Below are 19,681 nucleotides of genomic sequence, written 5' to 3'. Positions count from 1 at the left end.
CGAGCCTAGCTCTCGGAAAGCCAAAGTTTTAATGTCTGGGATCCACTAGCACATGTAGGAGGGCCTTGACGCGCGTACGGTAGAGGGGAGCTAACCCTCACCAATCCCTGGTTACTCCAGGGTTCATATTTCCCTCAGGACAGGTAAGCCACCCGTCGACTCACCTGAAGCCACCCATCGACTTCCCATTAAAGGGCCTTTGGGAATGCCACCCGCTACATTGCCGACAAAGGTTCATTACGTTTTACAGGAGCTGTCTACAGCCTACCTGTCTATCTTACTACAGGAGGAGATCTTATTGGGATAAAGCCCGTCATTAACATTATTAATTTCACTGTATGGCTCTTTAGGTATTTTAGAAGAAGTTGTCAACAGCTGTGAGGCTGGACGTTCTCCTAGAACAGTTCCTCTCGGGATTGAATCCGGAGGACACCGTCTTTCCTCCTCCTGTTGTCCTCCTCATCAGGACAAAGGTTAAAAACCTATTACAGAAGCTCAACATAGTTTTAAAGGCTTCAAGGTTCTTAACTTGTTAATCGTTTAACCCTACCATTTCATTATCTTATTAGTTAGTGGCCGAAGCCTTATTCGGTCATCTTGTCTAACTGAGGGTTTCTCTTTGTTTAGGATTAAACGAATAAACATAAACAATTACTCTACTAGGCACCGTTCCCCTTTTGGCACCTCAAACTTAAATCCCACTTACCTGGATTATTGTCGCTCTTAAACTTCGAGCGCTGAGGTCCTTATCCTCGGGTTGCGTGCTTCCCGATATGCCTCATTCCGAACGTTATCCTTGAGGTTGTCGTACGTGCTGGTTCGACTAACTCCTGTGAGACGAACTAACGTTAAAGTCTAAACCAAGTGTATTTGTCGAACCTCTACGTACAGACGATTAACAACATAGAAGTCGAGAACGTTCAGAGAACCATCAATCTTAACAAAGACTCAAGGCTAGAGAATCTGATCACTCTCCCGAGACTCTAGCAACTTAGAGTAATGAACTACTTTTCTCGAATTCGCTCGACATCCTTAACGAACTCAAAATGTCACAAATAGAAAGTTCACTTGACTTTCACACTAGACATGATCCAATCAGGAACATCGACGGTTCAAGCTTGACTTCATTCGATAAATTCTAACTTATACTTGAGCGAACGTAACATAGAAATAATTTTTAAGAACACTTGATATAATAATTTCCCCCTGAAATTATTATATAACCAATAATAAGCGGAAGACTTTTCTTTTAAGAATACATTTCTGATTACAAACAATTAAAATACGACATCATAAATAAACATCTTCAAGCTTCCACGACTTCCGAGCTGCGAGCGAAGATGTTGACTCTTGTACCTAATTAAGACAAATCTCGACGCTCCTCTTATAATTAATGCCCACTCGTTGGCGTTGACCTGTGACACCACTGAGACTCGAGAACGGAGGCCCATGCCAACCGAACTCAACCGCTCGTAAAACAACATAGGGGTTAATAATATTCGACAGACAGAAGACCATACCCCTAACTCGACTATACTCGACAACACCAAAATTGATTGGGACTCGGTTCTCAGATCGCTAATCTCAACTCATTACAGGCAACCCAAACAAATTCAACGAGCCAATTCAAATCAACGAAGAAAACCGACAATATCAGAGAACCAAAGGCAAGCAGTCATGGCCAACAATTCAGCAACGTTAATCAACGAGGTTCTCAAAATCAACAACATTTTCTGAGGCTCAGGGGTAACATCACAAAACAGCCACAAAACCTCACTCGGTCAAGGAAAGTCACACAGCCAAACATAGAATTTGAGCGAGCAAACCCCAAGCAATTTACGCATCAAACAAGTAAAAACCACAAGAGATATTCAGCCAAATCAGATTAACACACTTCAACAATCAATCATCACCGAACCCTCAACGAGCAAAAACCCCAAAAACTCCAAACCGAAACCCTAATTTCAGAATTATCAATCTTTCAAAGATTTGAAATCAAAAGAAAAGGGTTTCCTACCTTGAATCGGAGTTCTCCGGGGATTTGCTACTCCGCGCGACGGCGGCTGGCAGCAGACGGACCCGCGACGGAGGTGGCTCGATGGCGGAGGCTCGACAACAGCTCTCATACGCCTCTCTCTCTCTCCGTCTCTCTCTCTCTCTCTCTCTCTCTCTCTCTCTCTCTCTCTCTCTGTCCCGTGCTCGGTGGCTCTCGTTTTCCTTGTCGGAGCTCGCGTACGAGATGGGCCACGGCGGCGGCGCTCTCCTCTTTCTCGGCCGACGCTCGGTGGTCAAAGATCTCGCGAGCACAGGTGATGGCGAGGAAGACATCGATCGGAGGTTATTGCTCTGTGTGGTTCGTCGGTCTGTTCTTGTTGTTGTTTGTTTTTTTTTTTTTTTTCTTTTTGTTCGTTTCTTCTCTGCAGGTTGACGATGGAGAAGAAGAAGCTAGAAGAAGAGATGATAACCTTTACTTATCCATGAAGGATCTAGAAGTGGGCCTCGAAAATATTAAGCCCATTAGCTCAAAATTGGGCTGAAGTGGATTTAATTAAGAACTTAAACCCATTTTCTAGTAGTTTGTATTTATTTTCCAAATAAATACGCTAACTCAACGAATTATAATTTTCAAAACTCATTCGATTTAAAATAAACTCAAGCCTTAACTTGAATAAAATTCAAAATCCAAATCCATCAATATATTATCATTGAAGGATTAAGTTTATTTCTTGACTCGTCCTTGTCAAGATATCTGAATGTTCAACGTTGAGTTTCAAAACAGAATTCATTGATTCTCGTGCGATCAAAGCACTACCCAAATCTACTTCCTTGTATTCATAATATCGGAATCCATAATTCCCTTATTGATTTCTGGATATTATTGTGAATTTCCTCATAAATTATGAATTTCACTTGAGATGCGAGACGAGAGAGTATAGAGAGAATATTCTGATTATCTAAACCGAGAGAGAATTGAATTCCCATAATTCATTCAAATCGAGAGAGAGAATAAAATTTCCTTTATTTATCCCAGACGAGAGAAATATATACTTCCCATTTATTAATTTTCAAGAGAAAATCATCCAAGAGAAAATCATCCAAAGATGACGTTCAGAGAACTGGGTTGTGCGGGTCTCACAGGTTTCTTGGACTTGGCCTTGTCTAGATTGAGTTTGGACATGTGTATGAAGTGCTACGCTCTCCGCTCTTCGATGAGCATTATTTTTAGAAGCGGCCGCATGGTTGAACATCTTGCGGGAGATTTTCTCCCGTCGCCTCTTGGGTTAGGATTCCTAGGTGGATATGAGCTTTCATTCGGGGAAGAAAAAAATTGTAGGTGGGAATGTCATGGTTGTTCTCGAGATCCCCTCATTCTAGCGCCAAAATGTTAATGTAATTTCTTGGATAACATTTACGGGACACAATTAAGTTGGGTTGCAAGCTTACGACGTGTCTTGATCTTGTGTTGTCGGGGTCACGTTTTCTTGGTTCTCTTAAGGATGGTGAGGACTTGCTATCCTCTTGAGAATCTTTCAGAGTAGTGAATATCTTCTGGTTTCCTTCTCTTTTGTTCTTGTTGGACTCCTTATGGTTTCTTCATTCTCTTGGTTGGGTAGTCAAATCTTCAATCTTTGTCTTTCTCTTTCTCGTCAAATAGTTTGATCCTTGGCCTTTGTTTTTGAGTTGAGAGAATTTCGGGTTGAGATAACATTGGGTTAAGAGAATTCTTAGTTGAAAAAATGGCATACTTTATGGTTTGTGTGAGCGAGGTATTTATAAGATATTGATCTCGAAAGCATGGCGCATGGTGCTTAGAGCTTGGCGCGTAGCGCGTGAAGCAAGGCCGCGTGCTGTTATAAAATACCTTGCAAGCATGTTTATGAGCCCTTGGTTTTCGTCAACCAAATTCTCCGCCCGTTTAACCGAGTTATACTTATGCATTGTGACATCGTTTCTGTAATCGGAGCGTCGTTTTTCTCGTTAAAAAAATGACACCATAACAAGAGATGTAAGCGACATGAGTACAACACGATGGGATGGAAATGAGAGATAATATCAGTTACCTTATTCTCTTTATTTTAGAGAGAAGCCTTGTAATCTTTATCAATAATAAAATTATTTTTAACGTTCATGTGTGATTTTGTATCAACTTACAAGTTGAGGTTCTAGCCGGCCGTTATATTTTATCTTATAATTTTCCGTATTCATATCACAAGTGCATGGTGTTGCACACCACAACTCTCATTCACATATATATAAAAATCGAATTATATATAAAAACTAGCTAGAAGTTGATAAGAAAAAATTGACTAGGTCCTTTTAAAACGTTTAACATATTAGTTCATTGTTTGCCCTAATGTGCAAGCGTACGTGGATGCACGTATTTTTAAACATGTACGATAAACCAAAATATTTACTAGCTAGCCATCCACAAATATTTTCGAAATATATATGATCCTTTTGAAACATTCATTATTGCCATACAACACCCAAAAAAGTTAAGACTGGGCTGAAGAAATATACAGTTGAAATTAAAATATATCATGAAATTTCACAAACCTTTATATCCCAGATTCCAAATGGAATACTTAGTACTAGACGTGCAACCCATGAAGCTTACGACTCTGTAACCTCTCACATGAGATAATAAAATAAAATATAAATTGACTAATTAGACATTCCATCATTGGCTCCTTAAAAAAATATAAAACTCTAGCAAGTTAGCACTATATATATACCCCAACCCAACTCACTATTATCTCCAACAAATATCGTCCAAAAGAAGAAGAAGAAAAAACCTACCCAAAAGAAGTGAGCATGGCTTCTCAAAAACTTTGGCTTTCACTAGCCTTATTGGTCGCCCTATTTGCCATCTCCTTCGCCTACCCTTACCCTTACCCTTACCCTTATCCTCGCAACCATCGACACCAATACCGATACCGATACCGCAACAACCCCCGACACTATTCCCCCGAAAAAGAAGTAGTCCCTAGCGAAGGCGAAGAGTACTACTACTCCGGCGAGGACGTCCCCGAAGAAGAATCGTACACCCCCGAAACTCCCTCCCAAGAAGAGGAAGTCCCAGCCCCCGAGGAATACTCCCCCGAGTACACCCCCAAGGAGCAAGAAGAAGTAGTCCCGACCCCCAAAACCCCGACCCAAGAAGTCCCCGAGCCCAAAATCCCCTCGAAAGAAGCCGTCCCCGTCGCCCCAAGCAAACCGAAAACGGAGAACAAGGACTACACTCCTTCGGGCCCACAACAAGAGTACCTGAACGCGCACAACAAGCCGCGGTCGGAGGCGGGGGTGGGCCCGCTGAAGTGGGACTCGAGCCTGGCCCAGCACGCGATGGACCACGCGAGTCGGCTGGCCCACACGGGGTGTGACTTGTTCCACTTCGGGGGCCCGTTCGGGGAGAACCTGGCGATGAGCGGCGGCAAGCTTTCCCCGTCGGAGGCGGTGGACATGTGGATGGAGGAGAAGGCCAACTACAAGTACGGCTACGGAGTCACCGGACACTACACGCAGATCATGTGGCGCGACTCAAACTCCCTCGGCTGCGCCAAGGCCACTTGCGACAACAACGCCGGCGAAATCGTCTCTTGCCTCTACTACCCGCCCGGCAACGTCATCGGAGAGAAGCCTTATTGATTCATTCATAATCATTTCTTTCTGTTTGTGCGAGTCATTTTGATGAAGTTCGTTGCTTTTTTTGTATAAGTGTTGGTGATCATGTGTAGTTTTTTGTACAAGTGTTATTTTGTGATCTGTGGATCCGGAAAATGAAGCTGTTGTAATTTTTGTTTTTATTCTATTTTGTTGTGTTATTCTGATGGTTTTTAATTTGTATACTTTACTATATGTTTTATGTAAACGCTCAAAGTATAATCAAATTACTTCTAACTGAAACTTGAAGTTATATATTGGCGCACTGGGTGTGTGAGGATTCAAGTAAAGTAATTTATTTGAAAGGGGGAATAAACTTACAGATTTTAAGGAGAGCGAATCTTTGCAATTATATATGAAAAATGTTGATATTGATTTTTACCATGGGAGACTCGTTAACAGTATCATTCATAAAATAACATCAACTAAAAACATTAGGAATCGGTCCCATAGTGAGAGACACCACACAAAGTATTCAGTGCACGTATTGTATTTGTATGTATCCCAATACCAACTAATATCTTGCAATCATGTTTGTATTAGCTAAATAAAACTTTAATTATCAGCAACGCATTAATTATTCCAAAAAATAAGGCGACAAATCTACTCTCCCTGCATCGACGTGCGTGCGTGGGATCTCATCTAACAATCTTTTATTTTTATTTTTACTTAGACATGCCAAGTAAATCAAAAGACGTGTGTCCATGTAAGTTGGAGTCTAATCTATTTGTGTCCGTATATAATATGGTTCTGTTTGGGAAGAATTTAATATAGTAAAGCATGGATTAAAATAGAGGGGTTTTCTTAAGATTTGGTTGGAGTGAAAGGATGAGAAAATTAATTGCTTGGAATTATTTGCAAAATTATCACCACTAGTGCGTATTTTATAGAGAAAATAACAAATGTATTTTTTTGGCTATATTAAATTTTACTTGCGTTTTTAAATAATGAAATCATAACCCTGAATGGGTGAAATCCATACAAATATATTCACTCAACCCATTTTTTTTCCTTCGTAATTTCTTTTAGAAATGATTATGTAATTGATCAATGGTTTTTTTTAGAAAATTTTGGTTTTTTATGTATGGATTCTATGCAGTTAAAAATGTTAAATTTCATTTTAAAACCAATTAGTGTTAAGAGGTTCAACCAATATATAAACACATGTTCATTCATGCACATAATCAATGTGAGATTATCCTCATTTCAATACTTTCCCTCACGCATAGCGTGACCAGACCGAGTAACAATCCTCCTCATGTTTCGTGTGGGCCGAGTCAAATATAAATTGTGTTAATGGACATGACTCCGATACCACGTTAAAGTCCAACTCAAAATTAATTGGTGTCAAGTGAAGATGTCAAACCGATTTATAAACGCATGTTCATTTACACACATAATCAACGTGGAATTATCCCACTTAACCAAAAAAATATGTCAAATTGAAATATTTATAAGAACTTAACAAGCTCAAGTAGATAAAAAGTGAATTTTTTACCAAATAATTGAGATATCTTTGTTATTATCCCTACAAAAAAGATGATATTTTTTGTAACACAAAGGAATACCCGTCAAGATTTACAAAGTATAGAATGAAATGAATGATGGGGAAAATCCTTTAAAACTTAGGGTACGTAATTTAGCAAAATAGCCAATTTAAACGTTGGGAATTGCTAAATAGCCAAGGTTTGGTAAATATTAGGTAAATAGCCAATTTTATATATTTACAAATGTAAATATCAAGTAAATATTCAATGCCATATTAAGCCACGTCATCATTTATGGCTATTTACCTAATATTTACCAAACCTTAGCTATTTAGCAATATCAAACGTTTAAGTTGGCTATTTTTCTAATCTTTTGTAAAACTTATATATGAAAAATTATACCAATTAGACCACCTTTAAAACTTTTAAAATTACAAAATAGTCAATGTTTAATTTTTCTTTTACAAAATACTTATTTTAAATTTAACCAAAATTTCAATCCCGTTATAACTTTGATAGTGTATTCAAAATTAATTTTTGAACTATGTCAAAGGTCCAATATTGAAATAATTTAAGAGGCTTTTGACTTTGTCCGTGTCACCAAAAAATTTGAAATGTTTCGACTTTTTTAAAACAGGTCCGAGTCAAATAGCAATCATTCGAAACAGTTCTTTTTACACTATTTCGGAAACTCAAGGACTCAATCGTATGGATGTGTAAAATACAAGATTTCCAATCCTACTAGGAGAAGGAGGGAAATGGATACTTAATTTAAAGTGAGTAAACAGAATTCCATACTTGATCTCATAGATACATATAGAATTCGGTGGAAGCCGTATTCGATGAAATCGTATGTACGGCTTGGAGGATCATTCATATCTTTTAAGATCCACCCTACAATATGGGGTATAAAAGTCAAAATAAATGATTTTAATTCAGCTAGTAACGAATTGAACTCAAAACGACGAATGTGATTATTAACTAAAAACAACGAAATAAATAAAACACAAAATATATGCAAGTGGACGGATATGTAAAAGGCAATGGAAACGGATTCGCTAATTTTTCTATGGCCATGATTCCTAGAATTACGCATGATATTTTGGTTCTCTCTTTGTATTAATCCCGCTCACGTATTAATATCGTTAAATCTCTCTCGAGGATCCAACAGCCTATGCTAATATATGAAAAATCATCTCTTGATCTCAATTCCTAAAAACACGATAAGCATTACGATAAGAAGTGACGACACCGAAGATTGAAAGCCCAAATCTTGATTTGTTTGGAGAGAGCACGAAAGCAAGAGTTTGAGAGAGAGGTTTAACTATTACTTCATGTTATAAACAATTGAGTTCCTCGGTTTTTATTTTTAATAAATTTATGGATTTTGACTATTTGACTTTTTTTGTAAAATCGATCCCACGAGGAAAATATTTAATTAAATTGACAAGATTACTAGCACGAATTGAACCCAATGATTTGATGATTGTGATGGTTATAAAAAACGAACGAAAATTAAAAGCAATTAAAATACGATGGTTCACGATAATGAGAAAGCAAGAACTATGGCTTCACAAGTTATTCCTATGGTTTGGATTCGGGAATTACGCACAAAACACGCACTCTTATGTTTGCTAATCACTCTCACAATAATGGTAATCTAAGATTTCTCTCGAACATCTAAGAATCTAAACCTATGCCGGGATATCTTCTCTCGATCTCAACCCCTAAAAACAACGGCTAGCATTAAAAACAAGAACGTTCACACGACTCCGAAACAGCCTAGCTATGTCTAGCCTAGGAATGTATCCCGGTAAATTAACCCTTGTGCACGACTAACCTAATCTCTTCCGAGCATTAAGCAATCCTAATATCATGAACACGGTAGCTAATCGAATTCAAGCATTACACACGGAATTAAAATAAACAAACATGATAGAGCATATGAACATTAATTTGACATGATTGAATCCATAACCATATTCCTAACTTTCTACACCATAGCCCTTAATGAATTTAGTGCATGATTGAACGGAGAATAAACGGCGATGAATATAAAGCAATCATGACTAAAAACTGAATTATATTAATAAAAACGGGAGTTCCAAAGATTCAGAGAATAGAGATGAAAACTGTGAATGATGAAAGCAAGATTGTGGCGACGATGATCCTCTCTGAATGCTTCTTCTCTCCCGGGATTTTGCAGTCGAATAAGATATACAAAACTAAAAGCAAAAGCAAAAGCAAAAGATATGTTTCTCAATAATCTAAAGTGTTTTTGTAGGTTTCCTAGGTTTTTCGGAGCTCATATGGGCCGTCGGATCGCATCCAACGGCTTGGATTACAATTAAAACGCGTGACAAAAAAAGTGGGAATCGGGGCCTGTGCGCCGCACAGGTCGTCCTGTGCACCGCACAGGTCTTCTGGGCAGCCTGTGCACCGCACACCCAACGCACAGGGTGAGCGCACAGGGCTGTGCACCGCACAGGGGTCGCACATGGCAAACGCACAGGGCTGTGCACCGCACAGGGGCCGCACAGGGAAAACGCACAGAACTCTGGAAGTTTGTGCATTGCTTGGTTCACCTTGAACCACCTATCTTGAGCTCCGGGTGTCGGAATTGAGATCCGAAAGATGTTCTGAACTCCTTGCGATTTCCCCGTCGTCCTCAAATGCTCTATTGGTCATTTTTGAACCTCCAAACTCTGAAAATTAAGAAAAACACTCCAAAACACATGAAAATTCTCTCGAACTAACTTCTTTTCACTTCCGAGAGTACAAACAAACACGTTTATAACGCGCTTATCACTTGACAATAAAGTTTGAGAAATGTGGATAATTAAACTTTATTAATCTAAATTTTGAATGTCCATATACTGATATCAGTTATATTTTTCGTAAAATAATTATCCGGAACAAATACAAATAAAAATCTGCAATGTTTTGTGAAATAATAATTTTTTTAATAAAATATATATTCATATTATCCTATTGGGTATGAAATTTTCAAGATATACATTGAAATTCTGATTATTCACAAGGATAAGATGTCGCACACAATGTATTGACAATGTGTCCGACAACTTGCTTGCACACAGATAATGGATAAACAACAAACAGTGCGATAAAGAAAATACACACGATATGGTTACCCAGTTCGGTGCAATACACCTACATCTGGGGGCACTCTGCCAGTGGAAAGGATTTCACTATCTTGTAGTCAATAGTACACGCAAGGTTTATATAGATTACAATCACCAAATCAATAAAACCTAGAGACTATTATCACCAGTGAATACCTAACCAGGGACTCCCCCTGGATTTGAGCTCCGTCTCAATTCCACCCTTCGAGCAACTACCTGAGCTCGGATGACTTTCAGTCTTCAACCTTTCGTGAGCCTTCAATCACGAGATCACAAAACCCAACTCTCACAGACACTCAATCTTTGTGGAATAGTGTTTGAGAGAATACACCGCGATTAACAAAACACAAAGCCTTCCAGTCCGCCGGTCTTGCACGTCTAAGAGCTCTAAGTGTTTTGTCAAAAAGCATCAAGGCTACTAAGGGGGAACGCATGGCTTTTATAGCAGCTGTACAGGCCTGAAAGTGTATTTAGGGTTTCCTTACCCAGCCTCATACAAATATCTCATAATAAAGTCACCGGCGAGGCAATATCTCATAATGAAGTCACCAGCGAGGTAATCTGTCAATACTGGAAACTTGCCTGAAATAAAGTCTGCACACAAGAGGAAAGATGTCTCACCAGAAATAGAAGCATGACAACCGACATCTTTCCAAACAACTTGCACTAAAAAATAAAACCAACATATAATGTAACAACATACATAGTGTGCCAATAAAAGTATAAATATGAACATGTTATAAAAAAAAGTATAAATATGAACATGTGAAAGTAAATAAATTAAAAATTCAGAAGAAACGGTTAGAAACCATACCCAACTAAATTTATTGCTTAACCATAGAAATCTTAAAATATAAAAATATAGTACTCTTCCTTACTTAATATATTTTATAAGTAAATGAAATTAAATATTATAGTCAATTAACTAACTATTATAGTCAATTAAATCAACCAAGGTTCACCAATATTAGTCTCGGTCGAATTTCTTTTTCTTCGTGGATAACTGACAACTTTATAAGTAATTGTATTAATTATTTTAATAAATTAAATTAACTAGACATAGCCATTAAATTAATTAAATTTGAACTATTTTCTTAGTTATTTAATAATTGAGCTATACATATAATATAAAGGGTACGCGGCAATTAAATTTAACAACACTTGTGATATAAAACAAAAATCGTGGATAAATGTTCTACAAATAACTTTTATTAAAACATTTGTGAAAGTAGAAAGTGCTGACTGGTAATGATAATAGAGAATAAGTGCACTAGAAAAATAATCCTTCCGTGAAACTAGGGGCAAAATGCTTAGAAAAATAAAACTACAAATCAGGGGCGGACCCAGGTGGTGGGGTCAAGTGGCCTCGGCCCCCCTGGACAAAAAATTCAGGCTTAAAAAAAAAAAAAAAAAATTCAGCCTAAACTGAATTTTTGCCCCCCCCTCTTTCCAAGTTCTGGATCCGCCACTGCTACAAATATGGTGGCTGATGACTATTCTTGATTGGCTCTTGTTTGACAAGCTACTAGAAACTACAACCTAATTGATTTACGCAAATGCTACGCAGAAAAATTCCACAAATAATCGTTTTCCACAAGCTGCTTGGCTTTCATAAAAGCAACGTTTATTTCCAAGCCTAAAAACTGAGAAATGTCATTAACCATAATACTTTTCAACGTGAACCAAATAATGAAATTTCGCAGCCCCATATCAGTAGTTCAGTACTATAAATACCCTCTTAGATTTGCTTAGCTTCTCAACCCACATTCACAGAAACATATATAGCACTCTTATCACCCATCTCTATATCATATCATAAACATTTAAAAAAAAGAAAACATGAAGCTAGCTGCTAGGGCATCACAGCTATCACTATTACTGGTGGTCTTACTATTGGCCACTGTTTCCCAAGCCCAAGACTCCCCACAAGACTTCGTGAACGCCCACAACGCGGCCCGCGGGCAGGTCGGGGTGGGCCCGATCGCGTGGGACGCCACGCTGGCGTCGTTCGCCCAGCGCTACATCAGCGGCCTCGCCGGAGACTGCCGGATGGTCCACTCCGGCGGGCCCTACGGCGAGAACCTGGCCTGGAGCAGCGGCGACATGGCCGGCACCAGCGCCGTGAGCATGTGGGTCGACGAGAAGGCCTTCTACGACTACAACTCCAACACGTGCCAGCCTGGCAAGGTCTGCGGGCACTACACTCAGGTCGTGTGGAGCGACTCGCTCCGCCTCGGCTGCGCCAAGGTCCGGTGCAACACTGGCGGTACCCTAATCTCATGCAACTATGATCCGCGTGGCAACTTTAATGGCCGCAAGCCCTACTGATCAATTATCATAAACCTCTTTCTTATATAAGTATGTCCTAAGATCACTAGACATTTGGGTTGGCTGAATTATATATATATACCATGCCTCGTATTCATTACACTAGTAATGAGAAAGGCCTTAATATGTGTGTTTGCTTGAATTTTATGAATAAAGTCATGGTTATCGTGAAATGAAAAACTCTCTCTATATATATAATACTTTATTAAGATGTGTTTTTTTTCCTTCTCTTAATGTTTTTTTTTGTCTGTATGAAGCATGTGTTATTTTTCTAGTAACTCACTATAGTGAGTTGGAATTATAAAAAATTTAAAATTGAGATCTAATTAGCTATATCGTAGAATATGATAGAAGAGTAATTAAAATTAGGGATTTAATTAATTATATTAGTTAGATATAATTATAAGAAAAATTAGTCAGATTAAGCCATTTGAAAGGTTGTTATTGTAATCTAGTCAACTATTCACCTAAGTTTCAAATCTAGCCACAAATGATGACGTGACTTTATTATTTATTTAGCAAATTACTAGATTACCCTCTATTAAAATCGGCTAACATCAAAATGTAGACAGCGTTTTTGGCTGACTGAAACATTGGTTAGTAGTTGATTTCTATGATTTATGTTGTGAAATTTGTTGTAACTAACCAAATTTGTCATTCTTATTGGGGAAGTAGCCCAAGTTTCATTTTATTAAGCAAATAGCCCATATTTTCGGCTCAGACCATAATGCCCTTAACAAATTCGCGAATTGGTTAATTAATTAACCTACTGGAGTGAGTTAGGTTAATTAATTAACTTATTGGTTGAATATTAGTTCAAGTTCTGATTTTTTTTTTTAGTAAAGTTAATTTACTAAATGATTGAATTCGGAATTAGGTTAATTAATTGAATGCTTTGATTATAAATTGACTTAAGTTATGATTTTTGTAAATTTTTTGTGAATTTCAAATCATTCACGAATCAGTTAATTAATTAACGTAACTCACTCCAGTAGGTTAATTAATTAACCGATTCGCGAATTGTTTCTTCTTCTCCACCTCCAGCGAACCCGACGTTAGGGTTAGGTTTAGGGCTTTGGCCACGGCGGCGATCTCGGGGCTCTGGTTGAAGAGGATGAGGATGGAGTCGATTTGGAGCAAGATTCCGGCGATCGGGAGCGAGGTCAGGATGAGGAGGAGGAAGGTCCTCTGGGCGGCGAGGCCGAGGAGCTTGAACTTCTCGGTGCCGAAGGCCTGGTTGCAGATCGGCTCCATTCCGGCGGCGAGGCCGGAGAGGACGGAGTAGGCGGTGATGTTGGCGAAGGCGACGGCGAGGGAGTCGCCGGCGAGTTGGACGGCGCCGAGGCGGCCGAGGAAGAGGTCGGAGCTCACGCCATGGTTTCCGACGAGGAAGAAGCCGTGGTGGCGACAGGCCTCGCCGACGAGGCGGGAGGCTTCGGCAGCGGAGGTGGGGTCGCCGGAGAGGAATCCGGCGAGGTCGACGAGGGGGATGGCGAGCTCCGGCGCGGCGGAGGAGGAGGGCTTTTCGTGGTCGGGCAAGATGAACTGGGCGGGGATGTGGTGGCTGTGGTTGAGGAGAGAGGCGTCGAAGACCAGATCAGGGTAATTTGGGTAGTCAATTATTAATTGGGCTATTCTCTTAATTTATTCAAACTTGAGTTATTCTACTAATATTGGTGGGCTGATTGGGCTAGTATGCTCATTCTCCCATTTATGTTACATAAAGGTATTTCCGATATTTTCTAATCTTTTATTTCTGTATATGACTAGATTACAAACTTTACCAAACATTGGCTAGATTATAATCTAGCGGAAATACCCTTATGTAACATAAATAATAGAAACCAACTACTAGCCAACGTGTCAGCTAGTCAAAACTTACCGCGTATAGAATAAACGGAAATTAACTAAAAAAACTTGATATCATAACTAATTGGACTACAAAAAAGGAAAGAAAATATCATGAAATAAATCAAGTTAACGTGTATTAAAGCTGTATTATTTGGCTGCGATCAAAACGTTGGTTATATGTTTATGTTCACCCGATTTAAAAAAAAATTAATATAGTAATTTGTTAAATGACAAATGAAACCACATCATCATTTGTTTGTGGCTATATTTAAAACTTAAATGAAATATAGATCGCAATACCAATGTTTCAAGTGGATTGGTCCTTGTAATTTTTCTTTAAAATTTAAGTTTACAACCGGCATTTCCTTCAGCAATCAAATTTTCATCGGATATAAACAGGATTGTTAGAAATATTTTGTTGTTTGGAAATTTATATAAGTGTGAGGCACGCTGTTATTTTAGTTTGAAATGTACTATATATATATATGATTTTATTATTTATTTGGTTACCAATTACATATGATTATGTATTTCACTCAGCTTAGTAGTGATGTACACCGATATTACACCGTGTACGTATATTTCAATCCCAAACTTTATGTATAGTTAATAGTTGACTATTCCACTTAATACTATTTCAAATAATAAATGTAACAGACTTTCCTAATTTTTAAATCACTAGCCATTCTCACTTTATTAGGCAGTTTTTATTGGTTGATTTTACTATTCTATCCCTTGTTTTATAATTCATTTGTTTTTAAATAATGGATTTTTTTTTTCCTTTTTATAATTTGCTTTCAAAGTAATGATAGTTTTTTTTTTTTTTTTTTTTTTTGTCGCTCGTTTTCGGACAACGATTTAGAGACTCGCATGGTTCGATCCAAAGCCGGAGCAAGTGATCGCGCTCGAGCATAAGCGTCCTGAACTCGGTGTCCCGAGTTCTTCCCTATCTGTGATGGTCTTCCACATCCTGCAGAGATCCTAAAAAAGAGAATAAAAGATTAATTAACTCTCAATATTAAGAGGATTGAGGCAGAAGCATGGTGTTTGTGTGTTTAGATGCCAAATATGAGTGAAACGAGCATCTCAGAGGTTCGGCAGCGTTTTCGAGACTAAAAATGGATTATCTTTTTTCTGGGTTGTGTACTCTATTTATAGAGTTTGGAATTACCTCTTTTGGCAAGAAGGTAGCTAAGCGCGTCCGACGACGACCGAGTGGCCAACCGATCACACGCCTTCTGGCCGTCCGGAAGCCTAGCCGGACGCATGATGGCCGATCGGCCGATTGGCGAGCACTCGGCGACCGTCTGATCGTCCTGTTGAGCGGCGCCTAGTCGACTGGCCGTGCCTAGTCGGCTGACCGGCCGACCAAGCGTGTTTGGGTGGCGGACCTAGAACCGGGCCCACGTTTGATTTTTCCGTCGAGCCATTCCAAAGGCTCGGAATGGACGGACAACTTTTTTTTTCCTTTCCAGCATTTTCCTTTTTTTTTCCTTGTTGACTTTCATGTTTTAAAGGACATAATTTGGCAGATTTTATGCATTAATTACTCTGTTATTTTCTGTGTTAAATTGTTTATTTGAAAGAGTTTTTAAGTGTTGATTTTCTTAATTTTAGGTCAAAAACGTTTTTTTTAAATTTATTTTGAATTGTAAACCTAGGGACGTTTGTTAATAATTCTTCAATTAATGCGTTTGTTTGTTAATAATCAGATGCCCAGCATTAGCATTAGCAATTTAAAAATTCTTAGGATTTGTTTGTTTATAAACAAGTTTTGTTTGGGTTGTAAATGAACATATTATATGTTTGTAGCTAATGTATATACAAATATATTTAAACTTGTATGTTTGTAAATAAAGTAAATTTTATTTGTAATTTTACAAACGATATGTTATACGTAAACTTGTGATACAAAAACTAAATTGTTGATATGGTTTGTTATTTTATAAACAAAAAAACGTATTTAGTATGAGAGAACTTTGGGTTTAATAATCAATAGAAGGAGAATTATTTCAAATTTGAATGTAAATTTAGAAAGAAAAAAATAGCCTACAATGATAATAAACGTGGGTGTGAGTTTTGGGCTGACTTTTATCTTATTTTTTTTTATTTGCTTTAATAAAATGCTTTGTAAATTGATTTACCTATTTGATACTCTTTCCTATTTAGTAGGGTTATTGCTTTATTTTCTCTTTTTTTAATTATATGTGTTAGTTCTACCAATAATTATTTTATCTAATACAAAATTAAGGAAGGGCACATTAGTAATCTCATCTACGCTTAATGAATTCAATGGCTGTTTATTTAAAAATTAGGAAATTAAGGCTATTTTGCAATAGCCCAAACTTAAGAAAGCTATTATGCTTTATTGCCCTTTTTATTAATAATATTATATGCCACATAATTTACGAGTGTGTTAATTTTGATGGATTTTGTTTTCTTATCGTTCGACTGAAAGTGTGAATTTTTGGGCCGCGCTAGATCGGCTATATGGGCTTTGTCCCAACCCTCTAGAAGGGCTGAACTATTGGGTTGGCCTTTACCCTCAGCACGGGGCTAAATGCAAAGAGCTAGAATTGAGGTCTCAAACATAGGGCCTGACCAGTGGTGGTCCAACTCATATTTTAAAGTATTTTTTTTAAAAGTAAATATCATGAATAGTGTTTAAAAAAATCATTAATAGAGTTTTTAAAGTGTAAATGGTTTTAAATAATGATTACTTAATTTTTTAAAAGTCATTTTTAAGTGTAAATAGTCAATATGTAAAGATGAAGAAAAATAATTGTTTACACCTTAAAAATAATTTTCCAGTGCCTTTAAAACGCCCTTGTCTTTTAAAAAAATATTTCTAATATTATTATTATTATTGTCCATGTGACTTCTCGGATCAACACTTGGGGCATACGTGGCGAGGTCGAGACTTGTCCAGTGCATCGTTTGAGTTCATCGGTGTCACTTTCCGGCGGTCTAGAGAGGACCGTAAAAAATATGGGATGACCATAAGTGCCACGATCATTAAAGAGCCTACAAAATCATAACATACATGATAATCGCTTTTCATTGGCCGCAAGAGGACCGTGACGAATATGGGTTAGTACCTAAAGTGCCACAATCTTCAAGGAACTTTAGGAAACACAATCAAGATGAGGGCACGAGTTTCCAGTCTTGGCTTTCTCTCAGTCGAAAAGTCGGTTTTTTTAATCTCTGTCACCTAAATGAGACAAAAAAAATGAGCTAAGAGGGTGTCGAGGTATTGCCCTAAATACGCGCTCCAATGCTCAACATTAGTATGATGAGTTAAACGTGAGGTGATGGGGTCTCATCTCGTCTCTAGAGAGAGAGGAAGAGAGAGAGAGAGAGAGAGAGAGAGAGAGAGAGAGAGAGAGAGAGAGAGAGATAGATAGATAGAGAGATAGAGAGATAGAGAGAGAGAGAGTATTGATAGGCCTTGGATGCTCATTGGGTGAGGAGGCTAGCTCGCGGGAGAGCTGCTACCCGGGGCTCAAGGATGACCATGGCTCGAGGAAGAGCAGTTGACCAGGGCTCGTGGGAAAACCGCAAAGCGGGGCTCGTGAAAGAGCTGAGCTCGTGGGAAAGCCACCAAGCAGGGCTCGTGGGAGAGCCGTTGATAAAGACTCGTGGGGGAGCCGCTGAGAAGTGCTTGTGGGAGAGCCATTGGGTGGGGCTCATGTGCGAGGTACTGGGCGGGGTGAGCCCGAGAGGCTAAGTGGCTATGTTAGGCATCCCGACAAATTGATGGCTAAGCGTGGGTGGCTCTCAAGAAGAAGACACTAAAAAAAGTGGCTCTCAATGAGGTGACTTTTAAGAAAGTGGCTTCTAAAGCCCTTTTTTCTTCTTCTTTCGAGAGATCATTTTCTCTATCTTGCCTTCATTAAAAAAAAAAAAACTTCCTTTTTGAGAGTTGCATAACCAACCATTCATGATATATTGACCCGATAGACCTTTTAGGCTAAAAATATCTAAATACCAAATTCTCTCTTACCTTCACAAAGTAGAATAAGTTTTTGGAAAAATTAAAGAAAGAAACTCTTCTTCCCCTGTATTGGGAACATTCGGGTCTCAATCTATAACTCCAATTCATTCAATCTAACTACTAATTCTGTAATATTTTGTGTGCAACTTGTTGTACATAAACTTTAACAGTCTAAGAATGTATTTTGTAGTGTTGCTTTTGGCTGGATTTGTAATTCTTCTTTATTTGATAATACCTGTATAAAACAAAATCTTAATGCTCTGCATTTTGCCATTTTGATTTTTCATAATCATATTTTTATACATGACGTATTTTTTTTTAATTTAAATATAAGATTTTTATAACTTAAGACATTAATTAGGAATTACGAGTTTGAATCTAAGAATTACTTTGTATCCATTTTTATACACTATCAACTTATACATTTGAAATTCCTCTTTTTGTTGTTTTTTCATGATAAATTTAAATAGAGCAAATAGTGACATAAAAACTTACTGTTTTCAGAAACATACACTTAAATATGGTACATATATTGAATATCAATTTTCTGGTGCACCGTTAAACAAAGTCAGTTAAGTGTGATGAAAATACACGTGACAACCTCAGGTTAAATAAAATTTAATAATTTTTCTCTTAAAATTAATTAAACATTAATAATATCATTTTCATAATAACAAATTAATTAAAAACAACTTTTATTCATAAGTAATCATTAATGAGATTAAACATTTTAATATTTATTTCTTAAAATTAATCAAGCATTAGTAATATCTTTTTCAAATTATGAATGTTTTAATATAATTTTTTCAAATATTTCTATGATATAATTTTTAAAAAAATACTTAATTAATTTTTTTATTATTAAAATGTTATGATTGAAAATGATTTGATATTTATTTCTTAAAATTAATCAAGTATTACTATTATAACTTTTAGAAAAATGCTTAAATTTTTCTAATAATAAAAATGTTTTTAATAATATTATTAATGTTTAATTATAATATTAAAGTGGTTTTTAATTAATTTTTTTTTTATAAAAAGGATATTATTGATGTATTATATTAATTTTAAGAAAAAAATATTAAATCATATTTAATCTGAGCCAACGTGTATTTCCGTTAAACTTAACGTACTTTGTTTAAATAGAAACCCAGAATTATATATTTTTTCTTGAAAAAAAATATATTTAAGTGTATGTTCTATGATATATTAAA

The 19,681-nt window shown here is 37.3% G+C and overlaps 1 protein-coding gene and 1 pseudogene across 1 annotated transcript; both read left to right on the top strand.

Annotated features, from left to right (window-relative positions):
• The first annotated feature begins 4,777 nt into the window (after nucleotides 1–4,777).
• Nucleotides 4,778–5,870, top strand: LOC149381466 (uncharacterized). The gene has a single exon (XM_089601844.1). The coding sequence runs from the start codon at nucleotides 4,816–4,818 to the stop codon at nucleotides 5,647–5,649; it is 834 nt and encodes a 277-aa protein (XP_089457970.1). The 5' UTR covers nucleotides 4,778–4,815; the 3' UTR covers nucleotides 5,650–5,870.
• A 6,108-nt stretch (nucleotides 5,871–11,978) lies between these two features.
• LOC149381465 (pathogenesis-related protein 1 pseudogene) lies at nucleotides 11,979–12,798 on the top strand (annotated as a pseudogene).
• The last annotated feature ends 6,883 nt before the right edge of the window (nucleotides 12,799–19,681 follow it).

This window comes from Urtica dioica, chromosome 11, assembly GCF_054948205.1.
Source record: "Urtica dioica subsp. dioica isolate 48M chromosome 11, U.dioica_male_clone48M_v1_H2, whole genome shotgun sequence".
Taxonomy (NCBI): Eukaryota; Viridiplantae; Streptophyta; class Magnoliopsida; order Rosales; family Urticaceae; genus Urtica; species Urtica dioica.
This window is presented reverse-complemented; position numbering and strand designations above follow the sequence as displayed.

What these genes read in the sequence shown, in the direction of transcription:
- LOC149381466 (XM_089601844.1), top strand. Translation starts at nt 4,816, where the DNA reads ATGGCTTCTCAAAAACTTTGGCTTTCACTAGCCTTATTGGTCGCCCTA.